General features: G+C 35.4%; 1 protein-coding gene across 1 annotated transcript in view; it reads left to right on the plus strand.

Annotated features, from left to right (window-relative positions):
• LOC121497722 (MAM and LDL-receptor class A domain-containing protein 1-like) overlaps positions 1-20043 on the plus strand; it is a 417847-nt gene that overhangs the window by 257893 nt on the left and 139911 nt on the right. Inside the window, 2 exon segments of the mRNA XM_041767461.1 lie at positions 7879-8052; positions 17525-17645. Coding sequence (XP_041623395.1) covers positions 7879-8052; positions 17525-17645 — 295 coding nt within the window.

Below are 20043 nucleotides of genomic sequence, written 5' to 3' on the forward strand. Positions count from 1 at the left end.
CCTTTTTCCCATGGTTGTCAGGATTTTTTTATAAAAGGTTTTATTCATGAGAGACACAGAGAGACATAGGCAGAGGGAGAAGCACTACAGGGAGCCTGATATGGGACTGAATCCCAGGGCCCCAGGATTACAACCTAAGCTGAAGGCAGACACTCATCCATTGAGCCACCCAGGTGCCCCATTTGTCAGGATTAAAATGTCATTAAATAAAGTATCTGCCACATAATAGGTGTTCACTAAACAGAATTCTGCTATTTTCCATAGAACTAACACCCACATTTGATGTTTCTATTCAGCTTGCCTTCTTTTCAGTCCTTTAGAGAGTTCTAGAAAGCCTCTAAGCCCTCAGGATTTCAGTGTATTTCATTTTTTTTTTTAGTTATCAGAAGACAATGCATATCGATACTACTGCACACTAAATTCATCATCCATAAATGTGGGGGTCCAGCAGTTTATGCAGGCATTCCTGGTGACAAATTATATATTGTTCAGAGGAATAAATCTAATTATATGTTCAGCTTGATATAAATCTAAATGGGAGTGTTCAGATCTCTTAGTGGATTGTCCTCTGTCTCTCTTTTTTTCCCCCTTGTTATTCCCTGCCCATTTCTCTGTGGGGATTACATTTAAAGTAACTGCCTGGACTCCACTTCCACTTCACCCAGTGCACTCTATACTTGCTCTCCTTTGTTTGATTTCAATTAAATCCTGTGTGATAGATATAGATTTTTTTTTTTTTTGAGAACTCCTGAAGCATTTACTTGCTCTGTAAAAGTAGTTTACAAGCTTGCTTAGCTTTAATTCAAGGTCATATGCCGAAGTGATGTGATCACCATTGTTATATACATAAGGCATTGGATACAAAACAATAAAATGTATTAAGTCTAGCTGTTCTGCAGAAATTTGAAAGCAAACATTAAGGCTTTTTAGAAATTTCTGAGATGAAATCAGAAATCATAAACATCTCTTTTTGAAAGATGATCTACATTTTCCATTGTTGTATACTGGTGGCCATTAATTTGTGGTCATTGGGATTGTTTCAACATATGATTGTTTCCACTTGGGAGCATTTTTTCTCTATTGTTGCTTAAACTTGGAACTTAGCTGTGGTGGGGCCTCAGTGAAATCCTCAGCAGTTTAGACCCTTGCTGATTTATTTCTCAGAACCAAGTACTCAACCTCCCAAGGCCTCAAATACTGAGTTAGTGGTTTGCTTTGCTTTTTAGAAAAGTGTTTTGAAGAGCCGTCAACAGATGGCCAGAAGAGGTGTTTGTTTTTTACTCTTTTGTCTGTATCTGCTTGAATGTTAGGACTTCTGAGTTGGAGGGAGGGATATTTGGGTTACTTGATCATACTTGTTGGTTTAGGAAGTAGAATTAGATAGCGAGAGAAGGTTATTTATAGTCTGACATACACATAGCTTAATGTTCTTTCCCAAAGGAGTATGCTAAGAATATAGTATTACTTTTTTTACAAGTCTGTGGTAATATGTAATACTTTCTTTCATAAAAGTTACAGAATAAGCAAACAAACCAAATTCTTATCTTCTTGAGTAATCAGAAAATCCAGCCAGTCTTTCTAATTGGAACATATTAATAATAGTTATATTCGTGGAATAGCAGATGTTTGTCATTATAAAATGGTAAAGTTAGGCAGGGAGATAACTGATCTTGGGTGCCTTGATATGATTAAAGTCTTCATTTTATGAAATTACATTTTTTCCCTAACTAATCACATGAAGCTAATACAGTTCGGAATGCTTTTTTGAAAGGACTTTAAAACCAGGAAGCTTTCTTTTGAGTCTCCTTTTGTAACAACAAGCTAGTAATTTTCTGTGAATTATCTTGTGCTTTTTGTATAGCCAGCACATGGCATCAACATGCACAAATTTTCCTACACCCACTCATTCCTTGCTCAAGATGCGAACTTTAAAAGCTTCAAAAGTCCCTTCAAGTTACTGTTGGAAACTTGGCATTTTTCCATGGAATGGCCAGGAGATAGGACAAACAGAACACATGGGAGCCAGAAGCTACTATTTCTTACTTATGTTGAGATACTGTTACTGTTTTGAATTAACTAGGAAATATCAAATATGAAGGAGATTTATGGTAGGTATTAATACCTTCTGAGTTCTCATATTTGAGTTACTGTACGAAATTACTTTTAGGACTTCACAATTAAAGACAGGAAGATTGATAACACAAAGCTTCTGCTTTCCAACCTTCTTTGTGTTTGTCTATTAAAAATAAAAAAAAAAAACCTCCCCAACTTGTTTTGCACTTGTTTTAATATTCTTTAAAAAATAATAAAATTTTTAAAAGACTGAATGAGGTTATCAGGGTAAAAGTAGATGAGGCAAGAAATGGGTTGGTTCCACAAATAAAGTTTATTAGAGCCAAGCTATATGTTTGAACTAAGTTTTCCAGCAACCAATAGAGACAGATGAATCATCATTTGGTTTATATTCAAGGCAGTAAAAATAACAAAATAAAGCAAAAAAAATAGTTCTCCTGAGAATCATCTCCTGAGTGTATGCAGAGATAACAATGTAAACATTCTTTCTCTGATTCAGTACACGCATATTGCTTACCTGTTCCTCGCTGATTACAGCCCTCAATGCTGGGAATAGGGACAACCTAAGTACATGCTTTGCCCTAATGAAATGACAATTTAGGCATTCTGACAGCAATTCAGTGTTAAGTGCTCCAAGAGGGTAAGTACACCATGACAATAATAATAATAATTCTCTTGAGTTTTTTTTTTTTTTAAAGATTTTATTTATTTATTCTTGAGAGATAGAAGGAGAGACAGAGCCAGAGCCAGAAGCAGGCTCCATGCACCGGGAGCCCGACGTAGGATTCGATCCCGGGTCTCCAGGATCGCGCCCTGGGCCAAAGGCAGGCGCCAAACCGCTGCGCCACCCAGGGATCCCAATTCTCTTGAGTTTTGAAACGCCATGTCTTAAAATGTTCCCCAACTAGAGTGATGAACTCACGTCGAAAAATTTAGTAAAAAAAAAACAAAAAAACAAAAAACAAACAAATAAATAAAATAATAATAAAAATTATGGAGTGGAGCTTGCAATGGTACAATCACACTTCATTCTCTGATTATTCTGTTTAATCCAAGGATAGACATTAGAGTATGGGATGTATTCTAGAGAGGGCAACAGTATATGGGGGAAAAGCTGAACAATTACTCTCCACCTGTACATGAGCAAAACACATGGAGGCTAATCATTTAAATGAAAACATTACATTTTATCGAAGATTCTAATTAAGCTTATTCAGATGAAGAATACTCAAGCAAAAACATAATTATGACTAGGAGTCAGGAAAGTCACTGTGGTAATGTTGAGAGGGTGTGTGTGTGTGTGTGTGTGATGAATGAATGATCCCCCTCCCAACACGAACTTAGTCCCAGTTGAATTTTGAGGAGCTACATATATCTTCTTTTCTCTCTCTTTTTCTTTTTTCTTTTTCCTTCTTTTTTTAAAACTATTATTCTAGATCTTAAAGGTAAAACAGAAGGTAAAACAGATGTTTCATATACTAGACAGACTCTGACATGAATCAGAGAAAGCAGAGATAGCTGAGCTGTTTGGAATACAATTGAGAGAGGGTATGAAGATCTGGCCAAGGGAGTCTGAGATAGGGGAGTAGTTGAAAGAAAAATTCTAGGACAACTGAGGAAAGAAGCAGACCCGTTGAAGAGTAGAGTTTCAGTTGGGCACAGACCAAAATCGAATGAAATAGAGGAAGAAATTATTTTAAACTCATTAATAATGCCCTGTTAGGTCCTTCATAGAGTGAAGTATCAGAGAGCCTAGTTACTCCTGTGTGGAGCTGGCTACTCCTCTGGGCAATGTCACAAAGCCCTGCAGGAACCAAAGAGCAAGTGGTGTGGCCAAGGCCATCATACTTTCCAGCTTATTCACCTGTACTCATAACCTGTACAATAACTATTAATACAAAAAAACCATCATTTCCTTTTCTAAAAATGAATGATTGGCTATTTAAAAAATATATAAAATAATGCACAGAGAATACAATTTAAACCAATAGATTAGTCCGAGCTTCATTTTTCCCCCTCTAATTTGCAATTAAAGGAAATGCATTGTTGAAATTTTTTTTAACCATATGAAATTGCTTTGAACATAGTAATTCAGTGTCTATATAAACTGTGTCTTAGTGAAAAACCAAGAAAAATAATATTATTTAATATTAACATTTATCTTACTACTTTTTAATGAATCAGGTGTGAATCATAAAAATCCATTTTGAAATAAGTAGTAAATCTTAAATAGTTATACTTTTAATATACCTGTTTCATAGTTTTTTAAAGATAATTTTCTGTGGCAATGGAAGTTTTTCTCTGCTATGTCCAATATGATAGCCACTAACTACATATAGCTATTGAGCACTTAACATGTAATGAGTGTAACCAAGGAACTGGATTTTTTATTTAGTTTCATTTTAATTAAGTTACATATGAATAGCCACACACTTTTCACACCTTTGCCAATATATACATTATAGTTAAATGTTCCCTTTTCTAATACTTTTTTTTTTTTAAGATTTTATTTACCTGAGAGCATGAGTGGTGGGAAGGGGCAGAGGGAGCATCAGGTTCCCCACTGAGCAGCAGTATCAGGGCTCAATCCCAGGACCCTGAGATTGTGAGCTGACCTGAAGACAGATGCTTAACTGATTGAGCCACCCAGGTGTCCCTGTTCCCTTTCTTTTCATTTCCTCCTCTCCCCCCATCAAACTCTGGAGTCCCTAAAGACCCCTAATACTTTATACCTTTTCTGACACAGAGCAGCTTCTTTCACTCTCTGGGAAAGTACAGATATTTACTGAAGCATTGATGCTAATAGTCCTACTCATCCTTTTTCTTCTTTTAAAAAAATATCTAATAACTGAAGACCTACTAAACACAAACTGCTTTAATAGTTTCTGCGAGGACTTCATGCATACATCATGATTTTGGGTTCATGGCTTAGTGTTCTACTAGTGTGTATTAGCTTGAAAGCCACAGAGGTTGCACACTTGACAAGTGCCTATCTGAAATCACAGCTGTATTAATAACTTTGTTCAGTGATTTCACCCTTATGAATATTAAACTTGAAAAAAAAATCTATGGAAGGTTTCTTGGTCTATAATAAGCTAAAAGCTTGGTCTATAATTAGCTAAGGAGCTAATAAGCTCCTTAATTGTCTACAATGCCAAGTCTGTTAAAGGAGTAAATTAAATATAGCTTAAGTTCTTATCCTATTAAATATAGATCCCATTGGGATTTACTTTATTTTTTAAAGATTTTATTTTTTTGAGAGAGAGTGAGAGCACAGTAAGAGTGGGAGAGAGGGGCAGATGGAGAGGGGGGAGGGGCAGACTCCCAGCTGAGCAGGGAGCTCGACATGGGGCTCAATCCCAGGACTCTGAGATCATGACCTGAGTCAAAGACAGATGCTTAACTGACTGAGCTATCCAGGAGCCCTGGTATTTATTCTTAATACACTATTAGAATACATTAGCATTGGTGATGTACTGAATGACAGTTTGACAGCTTGCTATTCTGATGGGGCAAATGTATTTCTTTTACCACTAAGGTTAAAGCTCTGTTTTGCTTATTTATAAACATGGACCAGGGATCCCTGGGTGGCTCAGTGGTTTGGCACCTGCCTTCGGCCCAGGATGTGATCCTGGAGTCCTGGGATCGAGTCTCATGTCAGGCTTCTGCATGGAGCCTGCTTCTCTCTCTGCCTGTGTCTCTGCCTCACTCTCTCTCTCTGTGTCTCTCATGAATAAATAAATAAAATCTTTAAAAAGTAATAAGCTTGGACCATGCTGAAACTCTGCAGGGATCTAGTAGGTAATTGTGGTTGAGGAACCTAAATCTTCCCCTCCCATAGGATCTAATCAAGCACTTCCATTTGACTTTACATTTCTCACTTACCTGCCTTGCTTATCTGAGTTTAGCAGAGCATGGTAGTAAAGTCTGAAATGTAGTAGACAACCAGAAAATATTTTTTGATCAAGTGATGGCAATTGAGTAGACACTTAAAAAAAAAAAAAAAAGTGTACCACTTTGGAACAGAGAATACTTCTTTAAGCTAGATGACTTTTTAAAAGAGCATCTAAAATTTTGGGGGGACTTCAGGGGGTGCCTGGGTGGCTCAGTTGGTTAAGCATCTAGCTCTTGATTTTTGGCTCAGACCGTAATCTTAGGGTTGTGAGATTGAGCCCCGCCTTGGGCTCCACACTCAGTAGGGAGTCTGCTTGAGATTCTCACTCTCCCTCAGCCCCTCCCCCTGCTCGTGCTCACTCTCTGTCAAATCTTAACAAATATATATTTTTTTACTTGAATTTCTTCTGAAATTGGTACCATGAAATGGGAGGTATCTGTCCATGTAACAAAACCATAGCAGTGAAGGAAAAAAAAAAACAAGACTTTAAAATATAGTGCAACAGAAAAGGAATCCCTTTGAATCCAAAGAGAAAGATTTTATTTCTGAGACTCTTCATCTCTGAATGTTGTGCTTTCTTAGAAACTCCTAAAGTGCACTTTTTGAAGATATGAGAAGAAAAAAATAGTCTAAACTTGTGTTTATGGATATTTTGTCAATGTGTTTTATAGAGTGAATCATCCAGCCATTGGGGGAATTAATTTCTGCCTCACATAGTACCTTTTACTTAGAAAATGCTCAGTAAACATTGATTGAATAAATGAGAGTCCTGAATTCCATGTTGTAGTTATTGCTGTCAGCACTAAAATAATTCTTTACATTTTTTTTTACTACCTAGTTAGGCACTCAAAACCTTAGATTAATTATGTCATCCCTAATAGTGACTAGGAGGTGAAATGATCATCTCCCTCCTCAAGGATAGTTTATTACTTTATTAAATTATGAATTAACAGTGTTATATGAGCTCCCAAGTTCTTTGATAGTGTCCCCATGAGAAAGAATTAATGAAAAGGACTCCTTACAGTTTTCTTTTACCTGAGAAAATAATTTTTCAAGAAAATATTTTTTTTTTGGTTTGGTATTTGAGACATCAAGGAAAAAGTATAAGTAAAGCCTGAATTTATACACTAAGAATGTGTACCTCCCCAGATTTATAAGAAACGAGAGAAGAGTCCTTCCACAGAGGGAAAGACCATGGAAACTTCTGTGGGAAGAGGGTGGTACTGCCCATGATGGTGTGGACAAATAATGTGTCCTCAAACTTGTCTTAGTGTTGTGCTAATGTCCTATTTCTTTAGACATCTTGGTGGCATGTGTTAAAAATACTAGTTAGAAGAATCACTTTGAGCCCACCTGCCTTTTCTTTCTTTTCTTTCTTTCTTTCTTTCTTTCTTTCTTTCTTTCTTTCTTTCTTTCTTTCTTTCTTTTCTTTCTTTCCTTTTCTTTTCTTTTCTTTTCTTTTCTTCTCATTTTTCTTTTCTTTTTTCTTTTCTTTTCTTTTCTTTTCTTTTCTTTTCTTTTCTTTTCTTTTCTTTCTTTTCTTTTTTTCATTAGAGAGTAAGCAAGAAGTCAATCACAGGGACAGAGGGAGAAGGAGAAGCAGGCTCCCCTGCTGAATAGGAAGCCTGATGTAGGGCTCAGTCCCAGGACCCTGAGATCATGACTTGAGCCAAAGGCAGACATTTAACCAACTGAACCACCCAGGCACCTGCACTTTAAGCCTTTTCTTAAGGAGAGAGTGCAAAGGCAGATAAAATAATTAATTAGCATTTTCTGGGCTTGTATATTTGGAGGAAACAATAATTGAGATTATATAACAGAAGGGATAGTCTGTGATATTTTTAATTATAGAAAATCTGTTGGATACAGGTAAATGGGATATTTATGTCATTCAAAAACATTTCCAACAGGTGCGATTTTGGTATCATTTGTCTCAGCATTCACATCTCTCAGTTTTTACAAGAACATCACTAGATGGGGATTTGCAAAAGCAAGGTGATCTAATTGGAATCTCCAAATCTCAGTGGAAACAAGCAAAAATTAATCTCTACGTGAAGCCTGGAGAATCAACCTTACCTTTTCAGGTAAGCAATCACATAAGAAATTAATGCAACTCATCAGGTGATGCTAATGTAATACTAATTTATTTCTCAGAGAACAATGTAACACATATATAACACATATATCCCATAGATTTATCAGATATCAATAATGCAAACATATTGACAATCAGGGATGAGTACAGATGTTAGTTGACTGAGTGCTCAAGACTTATGTGTGGACACTTAGTGAAAGTAGAGATAAGAATCGAATAGGAGGACAAGAAAAAAACCCAAAGAGCTAAGTACAATGACAGAGAGAGAAGTAATTTAATAGGAAAATATTTATTTTTTAAAAGTGGGGATGGCAGATTATATGAGGTGGTGAAAAAACCTAGCTTGGACTATGTTCACATTTTAATTCTAATGCCTAATTTTCTGCTGCCTATTAATATTGATAATTTTTATGAATCTTTTATATCATTTTCTTGGTTAGTGATAAAAGAAGGCAACTGTAGGTAATCTGGTGCCCACATTTCCACCCTCTTGGATATGGCTTCCTTCTCGATGACATTTGAAAGGAGTGATTTTAGGAACTAGATTGGGTGATAGAATATAGCAGAAAATACACAGCCTTTGGAATTAGGTGGTCTGACTCTTGATCTCTGCTAAGGTCCTGGGTTGCCAAGTGACTGTTATATCTTTGAGCCTCACATTTACCTATCTGTTAAAACCATAGTTATGGTAAAAGCAATACTTAAGGGAAGTCTGAGTATTAAAGCTAAAATGGTGGCCATAAATATCAGCTCTGGAGTCCAGGGTTCAAGCCAATTGTACAATCATGGGGAAGTTGCTTAATCCCTCTGTGCTTATTGTTTCTTCTGTTAAATAGGGGGTGAAGTTCATTGTTGGGGTGTTAGGAGCTGCTAATAAATAATGTACCTCATTGGTCCTCATCTCTGAACCAGTTAAGATAAATAAGTCAAACAGAAAAATATTTTAGAGAAGGTGGTTTTAGAATCTGCAGCCATATGTTTAAATAACGCTTCACCTCAGAATAAACATATTCACCCAAAGAACAACAAATTCTGCCAAAGAAATCCAGGACTCATACTTTGGGGGAAACCTATTACTATTAGCCAGAGCTAACATCAGAGTGAATGTGTCCAAAGAGAGTGGGAGTTGAATGGGAGACACACAGCATGAGTTTAGCACATCCAGTTTGTTCTTCTAACATCACAAATCACTTAAATCCTCCTCTCCATGGGAGAAACTAAGAGCCCAGTAACAGCAGTGTTATTGCAGGGAAGTTCCTGCTCATGGAAGTAGGAGGAAGAGAGAATAAATGTGGACTCCAGCCAATATTCTCTTCTTTCTAGAACTATTGTGAGGATTGAATGATTTTTATATATGAAGCACATAGAAGATATTCTGGCATAAACACACAAAATTCTTATTATTGCTGTGTTTATAACTTGGACATTACCTGGGCATAGTAGACACTCAGTAAATATTAGTTTTGAAAGGAAGTCTCCTCTTGACCAGAACTCTAGGTTCAGAGATTAGAAGCTATTTTACCCAGGTCTCTAAACTCCCTGATTCTCAAGGACCATATTTATGACTGCACTCCCACGTCTAATACAAGAATACTATGAACTGTAACTCTTAATAGGAAAATAGTAAAGGCCAGTCATGGAATCATGTAAATGCCAATCTCCATTACATGTGACAGAACAAATAAACTCAGAACAGTCTGATCCCTTGCTTCATTTATTTATATTCTGTATAACATTATTTTCATTAGGTTTGCATTTAGTTAGAATGAAACTCAGCGTGAAGATTTTTGAGAGTCCATTGTTAATGGACATTATTGGGAATTAAACAGAATGTCCTTTTTCCACACAGAAACGTGCACTTGAATAATTATTCCTGTTTTCCTTATGATTGCCCAAATGTAGAAGCATCCCAAGATGTTCTTCAGTAGGTGAATGGATAAATAAGCTGTGTTACCTCCAGACAATGGAATATCATTCAGCACTAAAAAGAAATAAGCTATCAAGCCATGAAAAAACATGGCGGAACCTCAGGTGCATATTACTAAGTGCAAGAAGCCAACCTGAAAAGGCTACTTTCTTTCTAAGTCCAACTATATAGCATTCTGAAAAGGCAAAATCAGGGAGAAAGTAAAAAGATCAGTGGTTGCCAGGGGTTGGGTGCAAGGAGAGAGGAGGGATCAATAGATAGAGCAGAGAGGATTTTTAAAAGATTTTATTATTTATTCATGAGAAACACACACAGAGAGAGGCAGATAAATAGGCAGAGGGGGGAGAAGCAGGGTCCATGCAAGGAGCCTGATGTGGGACTTGACCCCGGGTCTCCAGGATCATACCCTGACCCAAAGGCAGATGCTCAACCACTGAGCCACACAGGTGTCCTGAGCAGAGAGGATTTTTAGGGCAGTCAAAATACTCTGTATGATAATATGATTGATGATGGACAAATGTTATACATTGTCCAAGCCCATAGAATGTACAATATCAAGAATGGACCATTATGTAGACAATGGGCCTTGGGTGATTTTTGTGGTTCATCATTTGTAACACATGTCCCACTCCAGTAGGAGATGAATTTTTTGGTTTGTTTTTTCCTTTGTTTTCCAAGAGAGTGTGGGGTAGGGGGATGGAGGGAGAGGGAGAGAGAATCCTATGCAGGCTTCACTCCCAGCGTAGAGCCCAATGTGGGGCTTGATTTCACAACCCTGAGATCATGACATGAGCTGAGATCAAGAGTTGGATGCTCAACTGAGCCATCTAGGCACCCCGGGAGATGTTGATAATGGGGAGACTGTGTGTGTGTTGGGCCAGAAGTTATAGGAGAAAATTCTATACTTTCTCCTCAGTTTTGCAGTGAACCTAAAGCTGGTCTAAAGGTCTTCATAAAAAAAAAAAATGAAACTAAACCAGAATGTCTTCTGCTAGAACCAGTTATTTTAGAAACATTTTGAGTTGAAACGCCTGCCATTCCTTTCTGAGCCTGCAGGCGCTCATTAACCTATCACCATTATCGAAGGTAACCTCTTTATTCCCCTGGAGTATTTCTTCCTTTGGGGTTCTGGTTCGCGTTTTGCTTTGCAGTGCAAAGTGAAACTGCTCTTTATTATCTGGGGCATACCAACTGGTTTGTAGGTTGACCAATGGTTTGATAGGATTTTATAATTGGGCAGCAGTGGATTTGTGATGTGTTTCTAAAAAAACAAAACAAAACAAACAAAAACAAAAAACCCCCCTGCTCTGCTAGATCTTCATTCCTGTCTGTGGAGTCTCAGCTCACCATGTTGACTTTTCTCTCTCCCCAGTTGGAGTTCCTAATCTACCCCCAATCAGCCTCTGCTTAATTGTGATGGCCTTTGAGGGGAGCACATTGGTTCTGGGTTCTTGCTATAAGTCTTATTTCACCCCTGAGAAGTTTTTAGTCTCTGCTCTGTCCCCCTTAGTCCTATTACTTGGCTGTAGTATGTTTGTTTTAGAAACTGCATGTGAATAAGAAACAGAAATAAGAATTCCTTCAGTTTTCATCATTTAAGAAGCCCATTATAGGTCCACAATCTCTCTTTTTAAAAAATAAAAGATTTTGACAATGAGCGAGAGAGAACAAAAGCAGACTCCCTGCTGAGCACGGAGCCTGATGTGGAGCTCAATCCCAGGACCATGAGATCATAACCTGAGCCAAAGGCAGATGCTTAACCAACTAAGCCACCCAGGCACCCTAGGTCCAATCTCTAACCAAAAATTTGGAAAATTAAAATTTAGAAAACGGTAAGCTTTTGAAAAAACAATTTAGAAGAAAAACTTAACCTCACCTGAACCTGTGTGAGGTCTTTAGGCAGTTCATTTAGGGAGATGTTTTTGATTAGATACTACTGCCCCCAGTCTCTACTGAGGGTATCACGTCATATACACGGTGTATCTCAAATTAACATTCTCAACTCCAACCTGTTCAAATTTCAAAACCCAGCTGGCCCCAAAGACTTGAGGCAAGGAATTGCAGGCCAGTGTTCACATTCTGGTGTGAATCAGTCCAGATTTCATGTAGACACACACACACGATACATAAATATACACAGTCACACATAGATATGTACACAGGGTAGTATTTAATATATTATCACTATATATAAAATATTTCGAATAAGTAGACAATACAGAGAGGGGCAGATATCTTTGTATTCACATATCAGAATGATCTATTAGCATTTTGTTTCCTTATAACGTTAATACGTGTTTGCACTTAAAGATACAGGTCCTCTTTGTACCCATTTCTATTCCTTTTCTTCTGCTGGAAGAAAAATTGCAGATTTTATGTTGTCCTTAACCTATTTTCTGAAAATGCATTTTTAAAAACATGAAAATATGCATAAGGATTCTAGCTAGGTGCAATTCTACTTCATTCTTTTAGCAACAACAGTTGCAAAAGGTACTCTATAAATAGTCAATCTAGCTTTTAAATATTCAAATATTTAAAGTTTATGTTCTTGGGAATGGGCTTCTTTGGCACTTTAGTGGACTGAATCATTTAAGAGTGACCTCAGTAACCACCTGACTATCCTTCAATGTGACTAAACTGTGAACATATTTAGACAGTGGAGTCTAATCCAAACACCGGGAAAGAGAAAGGCATCAACCTGGATGACGTCTGTGTCCCCTTCTAGCCATGAACTTCTAATGCAGTGTGGTACTTTTGATGTCTCTTGTAGACATCACAACAGATTACAAATCACTTTGAGTTTCTTAGAAAATAGGCACCCTTACTTAGGTAGGGCTTTTATTCTTCCTGCTGGAAAAGGGTAAGGCTTGTTCTTTATAAGAACAACAAAATTCTTAAAAAATATTTTGTTTATTTATTCATGAGAGACACACAGAGAGGCAGAGACACAGGCAGAGGGAGAAGCAGGCTCCCTGTGGGGAACCTGATGCAGAACTCGATCCTGGGACTCCGGGATCACACCCTGAGTCAAAGGCAGATGCTAAATCACTGAGCCACCCAGGCATCCCAAGAACAGCAAATTAACACCATTTCAGTATCTCTCCCTTTCTTATATTTTTTTTTTATTGGAAGGCTATAAGTCAAATGGTTAATAGTATTATTTTCCATCTGTTTTAACTTGGTCTGCTCATTGGATATTTTGAGCTTTTACAGAAATATATTCACTTCATTTACAATTTCTTTTTCCCTTAACTGCTCTTAGTTTTAATATTTAAAGGTGGTTCTTTCTCTGAGTACTGTCCATTGATTTCCAGCTGATCTACTTTTCTTGAGTTTCCTATTAATACATAATTGTATCATATTTTAGACTTCATTTTGAAATGACCCTTTTGTGAGATTTTCCACAATGATTGATACCATGTTCATTCTTTATCAGTCCATGATATAAATCAATAATAATTTCCTGACATTATTTGAAGATTCAGTGAAGGGTAAGATTTATAATACAATAGTAAAAACTGGTCTAGTCTATAAAGTTACAATGTCCTCAGCCTTCTTTATTTAGGACTGCATTGAATATTGTTACAGCAGACAGCTTTGTTCTGCAGCATCTACTAATGACTAGTTATTTATTTTTTTATTTTATTCTAGCAGTGCAGTATAGCCTAATCATTAATGGTTCAGGTTACATATTTTTCTTATTAAATACATGACCTTCAACCAATTACTTCACCTTTGGAGCTTTTGTTTCTTTTGCTTTAAAATGGATGAAAATAATACCATCTTCACAGGGTTTAAACAAGTGAATATGTTTGGTTTGCAGTAAGCTTTAAATAAGTTTGTGGTTGCTCTTATTATTGACACCATCATTCAAAAATTAATATATTCCAGTTTTTCTTTTTTTAAAAAAATATTTATTTATTCGTGAGAGACACACAGAGGCAGAGACACAGGCAGAAGGAGAAGCAGGCTTCCTGAGGGGAGCCCAGTATGGGACTTGATCCCAGGATCCTGAGGTGAAGGCAGGCAGTCAACTGCTGAGCCACCCAGGCATCCCTATATTTCAGTTTTTCTTATTCCTACTTTCTCCATTGCCTCTTAGATTCACATATTTTCTTGTTATTCCTTAAAAAAAAAAAAGAGATATCAAAGAACCAAAATCTTAAATATGCTAATTGAGTATTTCTCTGGAAATGCTTACCTTGGTTTTTCAGATATATATATTAAAAAAAAAAAGTATTATCATTTGATTGTAAGCAACATTTATAAGTTGTTTGGTTCCTGAAAACAAAAACAAGGCATGAATTTGCTCTTTCAGGAAGTACTATATTATCACTGAATAAAACAAATTATCAGCAAGATCCTTAAAAGGAGTTTTAGAAGGGAGAGCCCTCTGCATATAACTTGGAATTTAAATTCCCAGATTTCCTTAAGAATCTTAAAAAATGAGGTTTTTCACTTTTCCTTCATTTGTAACTGAAATACACATGGTTGAAACATTTCTTCTGCATGAACTCTTTCTCACTGATTATTAATTGGTCCTGTATTTCCCAAGGGAAAACTGCCTTTGGTCACAAATCAAAAGATTGGCTTAGTTGAAATAAGCAATAAAAAACAAATAGCCAAAAAGATTTTGGAATCATCAAATGGTATATTTACAGATATAAGTTGTTTTTATTCTTTTTTAAATTTGGAAGATTTCAATTCATGGTAGAATTAGAATTTCTCATTTTAGAGTTCTGTGTTTAATTGTAAAGAAGTAAACAAGCAGAGGTTAGATGACCTCATATTTTTATTTGGCTTTGGAAGTAGTTTTATTTTAACATTTTAATGTGAATATCTACAAGTCTGGTGCTTTCTTTCAGACAAAATGATATAACCATATTTTATAGACCTATTCCACAGTTCTATTTCAACTTGTAGAGTCCCACCTACTCCATATACCTCTCTAGAGGCACAGAGAAGTGCCCCAAACATTCTTGGTCCTCACTTTTTAAAAGCTGTGCAGGGCTTAAAATACAATGGTCAATAAAGGCTTGTCTAATGAGTTTGAAGAATTAAGTATCTGAATTTTAATTGATTTCAGTCTGGGATGAGTTCTAGTAATAAGGAAAAATCTTTCAAAATTAAAGCTGTCCAAAATAAATTACAATAACTTAATGGTTTAGGCATAATATATTTTTCAGTAGCAATGCCTGTGGATATTTTATCAAAATCCTTTTTTAAAAACTGTTTCCTGCCTTATGTATGAAGGCCAGATTTCTTAGTTGGTTAAGACTCTACCAAAAAACAGTTCAAAACAGAATTTTAAAAATCTTAAAATTATAGACATCTCATTACAAAGTACCAGAAATTGCAGATAAAGGCAATGGTCTCTCCTGGCCTCCTTCACCTCTTATTATGTCTTTATCTTGAGGTTAGTGTAGACATTAGTTCATTTTTACTTCTAGACCCTATTCTATTTATGTGATGTATATGTATGAACCACTGTATCTAGTAATCTAAGCCATTATGTTTTTAGCCTAAGTAGTATGCTATCATAAACTTTTTTTTCTGTAATTTTTCACTTAGAAACACATGTTGAGGTTCTTTCCATATTAGCACATAGAGACAGTATTTTTTTAACTGGAATGGTTATCCATGGTCTGTATAACTATTTATTTATTTATTTATTTATTTATTTATTTATTATTTATTTATTTATTTATTTATTTATTTATTTATTTATGATTCACCTTTAAATTGTTTCCATTTATTTACTCTCAAAACCAACATTGAGGTAAACATTCCTGAACAGGCCTTCATGTACATGTCTATGAGTGTCTCTTTAGACTAAATGCTGAGAAGTGGGGTTAATTTTTGTACTTTGTGCTATTTTTCTTCTTAATAAATAACATCAAATTGCCCTCTAATTGGGCTGCACCATTTCTTACAATCAGTTCCATCTATTACTTAATTTATTGTCCTCTTAAAATCCTATATTCCTAGGTATAGGAGGAAAACATTTTCCCTGGACCTTTCGTGGTTCCTGGCTGGGTCTGAAAATTAAACTAACAAAGGAGATTGAAGGAGAAAGCATACAAAATTATTTAATGTCTTACATGACGCTGGAGCCTTAATAAGGACAAAAAGACCAGTTAATAAAGAAATTGTTAATTCTAAGCCTTTTTATGCAAGGTTTGAAGAAGAGTGGACAGTCATGGAAAGATATGATGGATCAAAGTGTATAAGCTAAGTGTAATAAACTGGGAGAAACTTAGCCAGGCTAAAATTCGGCTTCCTCTGCTTATGTGTCCTTTCATCTTCCAAAATAAGGATGCTTCCTTTCTCCAGTTATACAGAGAACACCTCTCACATGAGGGCATTATGATCCACTGCAGCGGAAAAAATCTGAAAGTCCATCCTGGACATACTGTGTCTTAAATTCCTTCAGCTTGAAATATTCATTATACCATGGTGTGTCATATTTGGGGATAGCTCGTCTCCAAACCCATCATCCTATAACCTCCAAAGTGTTCTAAATGTACCATACATTATAACCTCTCATTGTTTTTGCTTGTGATGTTGCCAGTTTCTCTAACAGAATCTGAAACAGCAATTATAACTGAGGAGGTATATTAGATAATCATTGGTTGTTAGGTAATTAGTATTTTACCAACTTCTTTTCAAATTTTACCTCACATTCTCAGCAAAAGTAGTGAAGTGTTTTTCTTCTCTTCTCCTGGTATCCTATACATATCTTTTTGTATAGCAATTCTGCTGTGGTTTAGTTGTTAATGCATCATACCAAGTAAATTGTAAGATCTTTGGGATGTGAGGTCCTCTCTGGTAAGATGGAGATGTACCACCTACTGTGTCCCGGACTAATGGTCCTGCTACATATCTTTAAGACTCCAGATATAATTTTTCTCTCTCTTTTTTAAAGTGGTAGATTAACAACATAATAATGTGATTAACAAGAAAGAAAACAAATTAGATCAGTCATTATTCAGAGTGTTAGAATAAATTAAACTGAAATAGATGCCTGAGTGCTTTAACTTATGAATATTATTAACCACTGTACGTGGTTATTGATTCTGTTTTACTTCACTAAGTAGATATCCGCATATGTATATATAATATATATTAGTATTTAAATATTCTGATATTAAAATGAATCATTGCCTCCAGCAGACCCATTACAAATGAATTCATATCTCAATTAAATTGAGTTGTAAACCACACAGTTGATTACCCCAAAGAGCTCATTTTAAATGCATACGGCTCTTAATAGCTCCAATGGGAAGGCAACCCTTCAGGAGTGATGAATGTTTCAACTTTTAATGGAAACAAGGTTACCTAAGACATTAAGGTTACATAAGATTCTGTCAAAGCTGTTATGACTTTATAAATTTATAATTTGAACGTTCTGGTCAAAACAGTTTTCTAAAATTAGGAAGGTGGGACAAATGCAAATAAGCTTCTTTAAACAAAGACATATGATTGTAAGACATTTATGGTATATTTTTAATAATTTGTTTTTCTGTAATTGTAGTTGATTTTAGAAGCTACTGTTTTATCATCAAATGCTACTGTTGCTCTAGATGACATTAGTATGACCCAGGAATGTGAAATTTCTGATAAATCACTTCCAGATACCAGCATACTAAAGAAAGGTAAGTTTTTTTCTAGTGTTCACTGAAGTTTTAAACATTGAAATAATTACTTCCTCCTGCTACCAAAATTTAAAACATATTAGAGTCCTTCAGTAATATAGCTTACTAATAGTGAATACCAGGATGTAGGTTATATCACATATCCTCAAAAACTAAAACATATTACTAGAGTGAATACCAGGAAGTAGGTTATATCACATATTCTCAAAGACTAAAACATATTACTAGAGTATCTATATGCTATATCAGCCTAGGCCTTAGAGACACTTCCAATAATATTCTGTGCTTGTGGCTAAAATTTACACACTTTTTTTTTAGTTATAAAAATTATGAAAGTATTTTTAATTATTTTACATAATTTAAAAACACTTCTATAAAATTTAATTGTATTTTAATTTTGTTTGGCACTTCGAATGAGTATATAATGAAATTCATATTTCAGAACCACCTAGGAGTTAAAAAAAAAAAAAACTTACTGTGTTTGGAAAAGTGACTTAAGGCCAGCCAAAAATTTGTCTTGATCCTGAAATTCTGTTTAAATTAAGAACATAATATTTTCAAGTAATAAACGGAATTTGTCTAATTCTTTGACTAAATATTTTGTAGAGCATTTCAATTAAGGGGCAGAATGATTGTCATAAAAATGAATCCCAAAAAGTCAAGTAGGCATTTTTGAAAGTCTATCCATTATTTAGGTTCTGAGAATGAATTGAAACAGTATGCATTGTGCCTGCAGTTACTTTGTCATTTTAACACTGATTGATGTTTCTCTTTGATCACTCCTATCCCAGAGTCTGTTAGTGGATAGACAACATTAAACATTTTGCCTGAAAATGCTCATACTTTATTTTCCTTTATCCATATACATGAACATTATTTTCATTTAGAAGTTAGGCACGTTGTATCTTCTGAAGTTATGTTTCATTAAATGATATTTAGTAAGTGGAGAAGTTGAATTATTACCTGAGCTTAAGGCAGTGATCAATGATAATATAGGAGATAAAAGTCTGGATTGGGAACTAGATTAAAGAACTTTTAATTAGTAATCCTTTACTCAAGACTTCTTTCATTGTTGAGATTGTATAATTCTTTGTACTAACTTTGTATGGTGCTGTGTGTTTATTCAGAATGTGTGTTCTGAACTTATAATAAACCTTTCTAACCTATGTGTATGTATTTGGTTCTGATAGACATTGAAGAATGGAGGGATGTAGAACAAGAGATTTAATGACTAGTGAGCTTTGAGGGTTAACCAGCATTACCTTATTTCTGTTTCTTAATTAAACATTTTCCTTCTCTAATCAAATACCACATCACCAGAATTGGAATAATAGAAAGTTGACATCGAATAGAATGTAACTGGAGGCAAGAGAGTGGTTAAAAGTTTTAAATTATCACCAAAATTAACCTTAGCAGAAGTCTCTGAGAGTGCATGATCTCACAGAGAATTCTTTTCAGAAGTTAAATCAAAACTCAATTTTTGTGTGCTTCAATTTGAACACTGTCTTCGCTGGTTAGAGTATAATTCTAATTAGATCAAAAGTATAGGAATTTATCCTGAAAGGCCAACTGTTGTACATGAGGACAAAAGAAAACCTTTCTTACTGTTTTTGCAAAATTTTCCAATAGATAATCATAAGATCTTTTTTGTGGAGTTTAGTATTACCCAGCAGAAGTTCAGGGATGCGATTGAAATAGGCATTAAAAAATAAGGCAAATCCCACTGGTATTAAATTATGTTTTATATGCGGGGCAGAATGGCCAGAGATTAATCTAGACCTTGTGTTTAATTAAAGCCTTTGAAGGCTTTAATCGGCATGCAAATGGCTGTCACACTTCAGAGCAATCCTAGAGCCTTCCCTATACATTTGAAGCAACATGGAATGAAAACAGAAAACTATACTCTAACTCTGCCTTTTTATTATCTAACTTCTGTGTCCTTAGCATATTTAAAAACTAGTGCTCATAAAATAATTATGTATTCCATTTATTTATTGAAGGAGAAGAGTATGTTTTGTCATCTCCATCTCTTAATTTTGAAGTTGGATTTGTATTATGTGAGGATACAGGCTACATTTCATCCAGCAAATTCTGTGATTTTTCCATCTGACATCCCAAATGGACAGATGAAGCCAGTTGTGGTGAGCCAGTACTTTAATCACTTAGTCATGTTACTACTTTGTCATTTGGCTGAGATTTGTGTGTGCAGTGGTTTCCCGTCCCTCTTATCCAAGGGGATACATTCCGAGACCCCCACGGATGCCTGAAACCACAGATATGTATGTATGCTATGTTTTTTTCCTATATGTACATATCTATGATAAAACTTAATTTGTAAGTTAGGAACAGTAGAAGATTAACAATAGTAGAACAATTATAACAGTGTACTGCTATGTAA

The sequence above is a fragment of the Vulpes lagopus genome, chromosome 8 (assembly GCF_018345385.1).
Source record: "Vulpes lagopus strain Blue_001 chromosome 8, ASM1834538v1, whole genome shotgun sequence".
Classification (NCBI taxonomy): Eukaryota; Metazoa; Chordata; class Mammalia; order Carnivora; family Canidae; genus Vulpes; species Vulpes lagopus.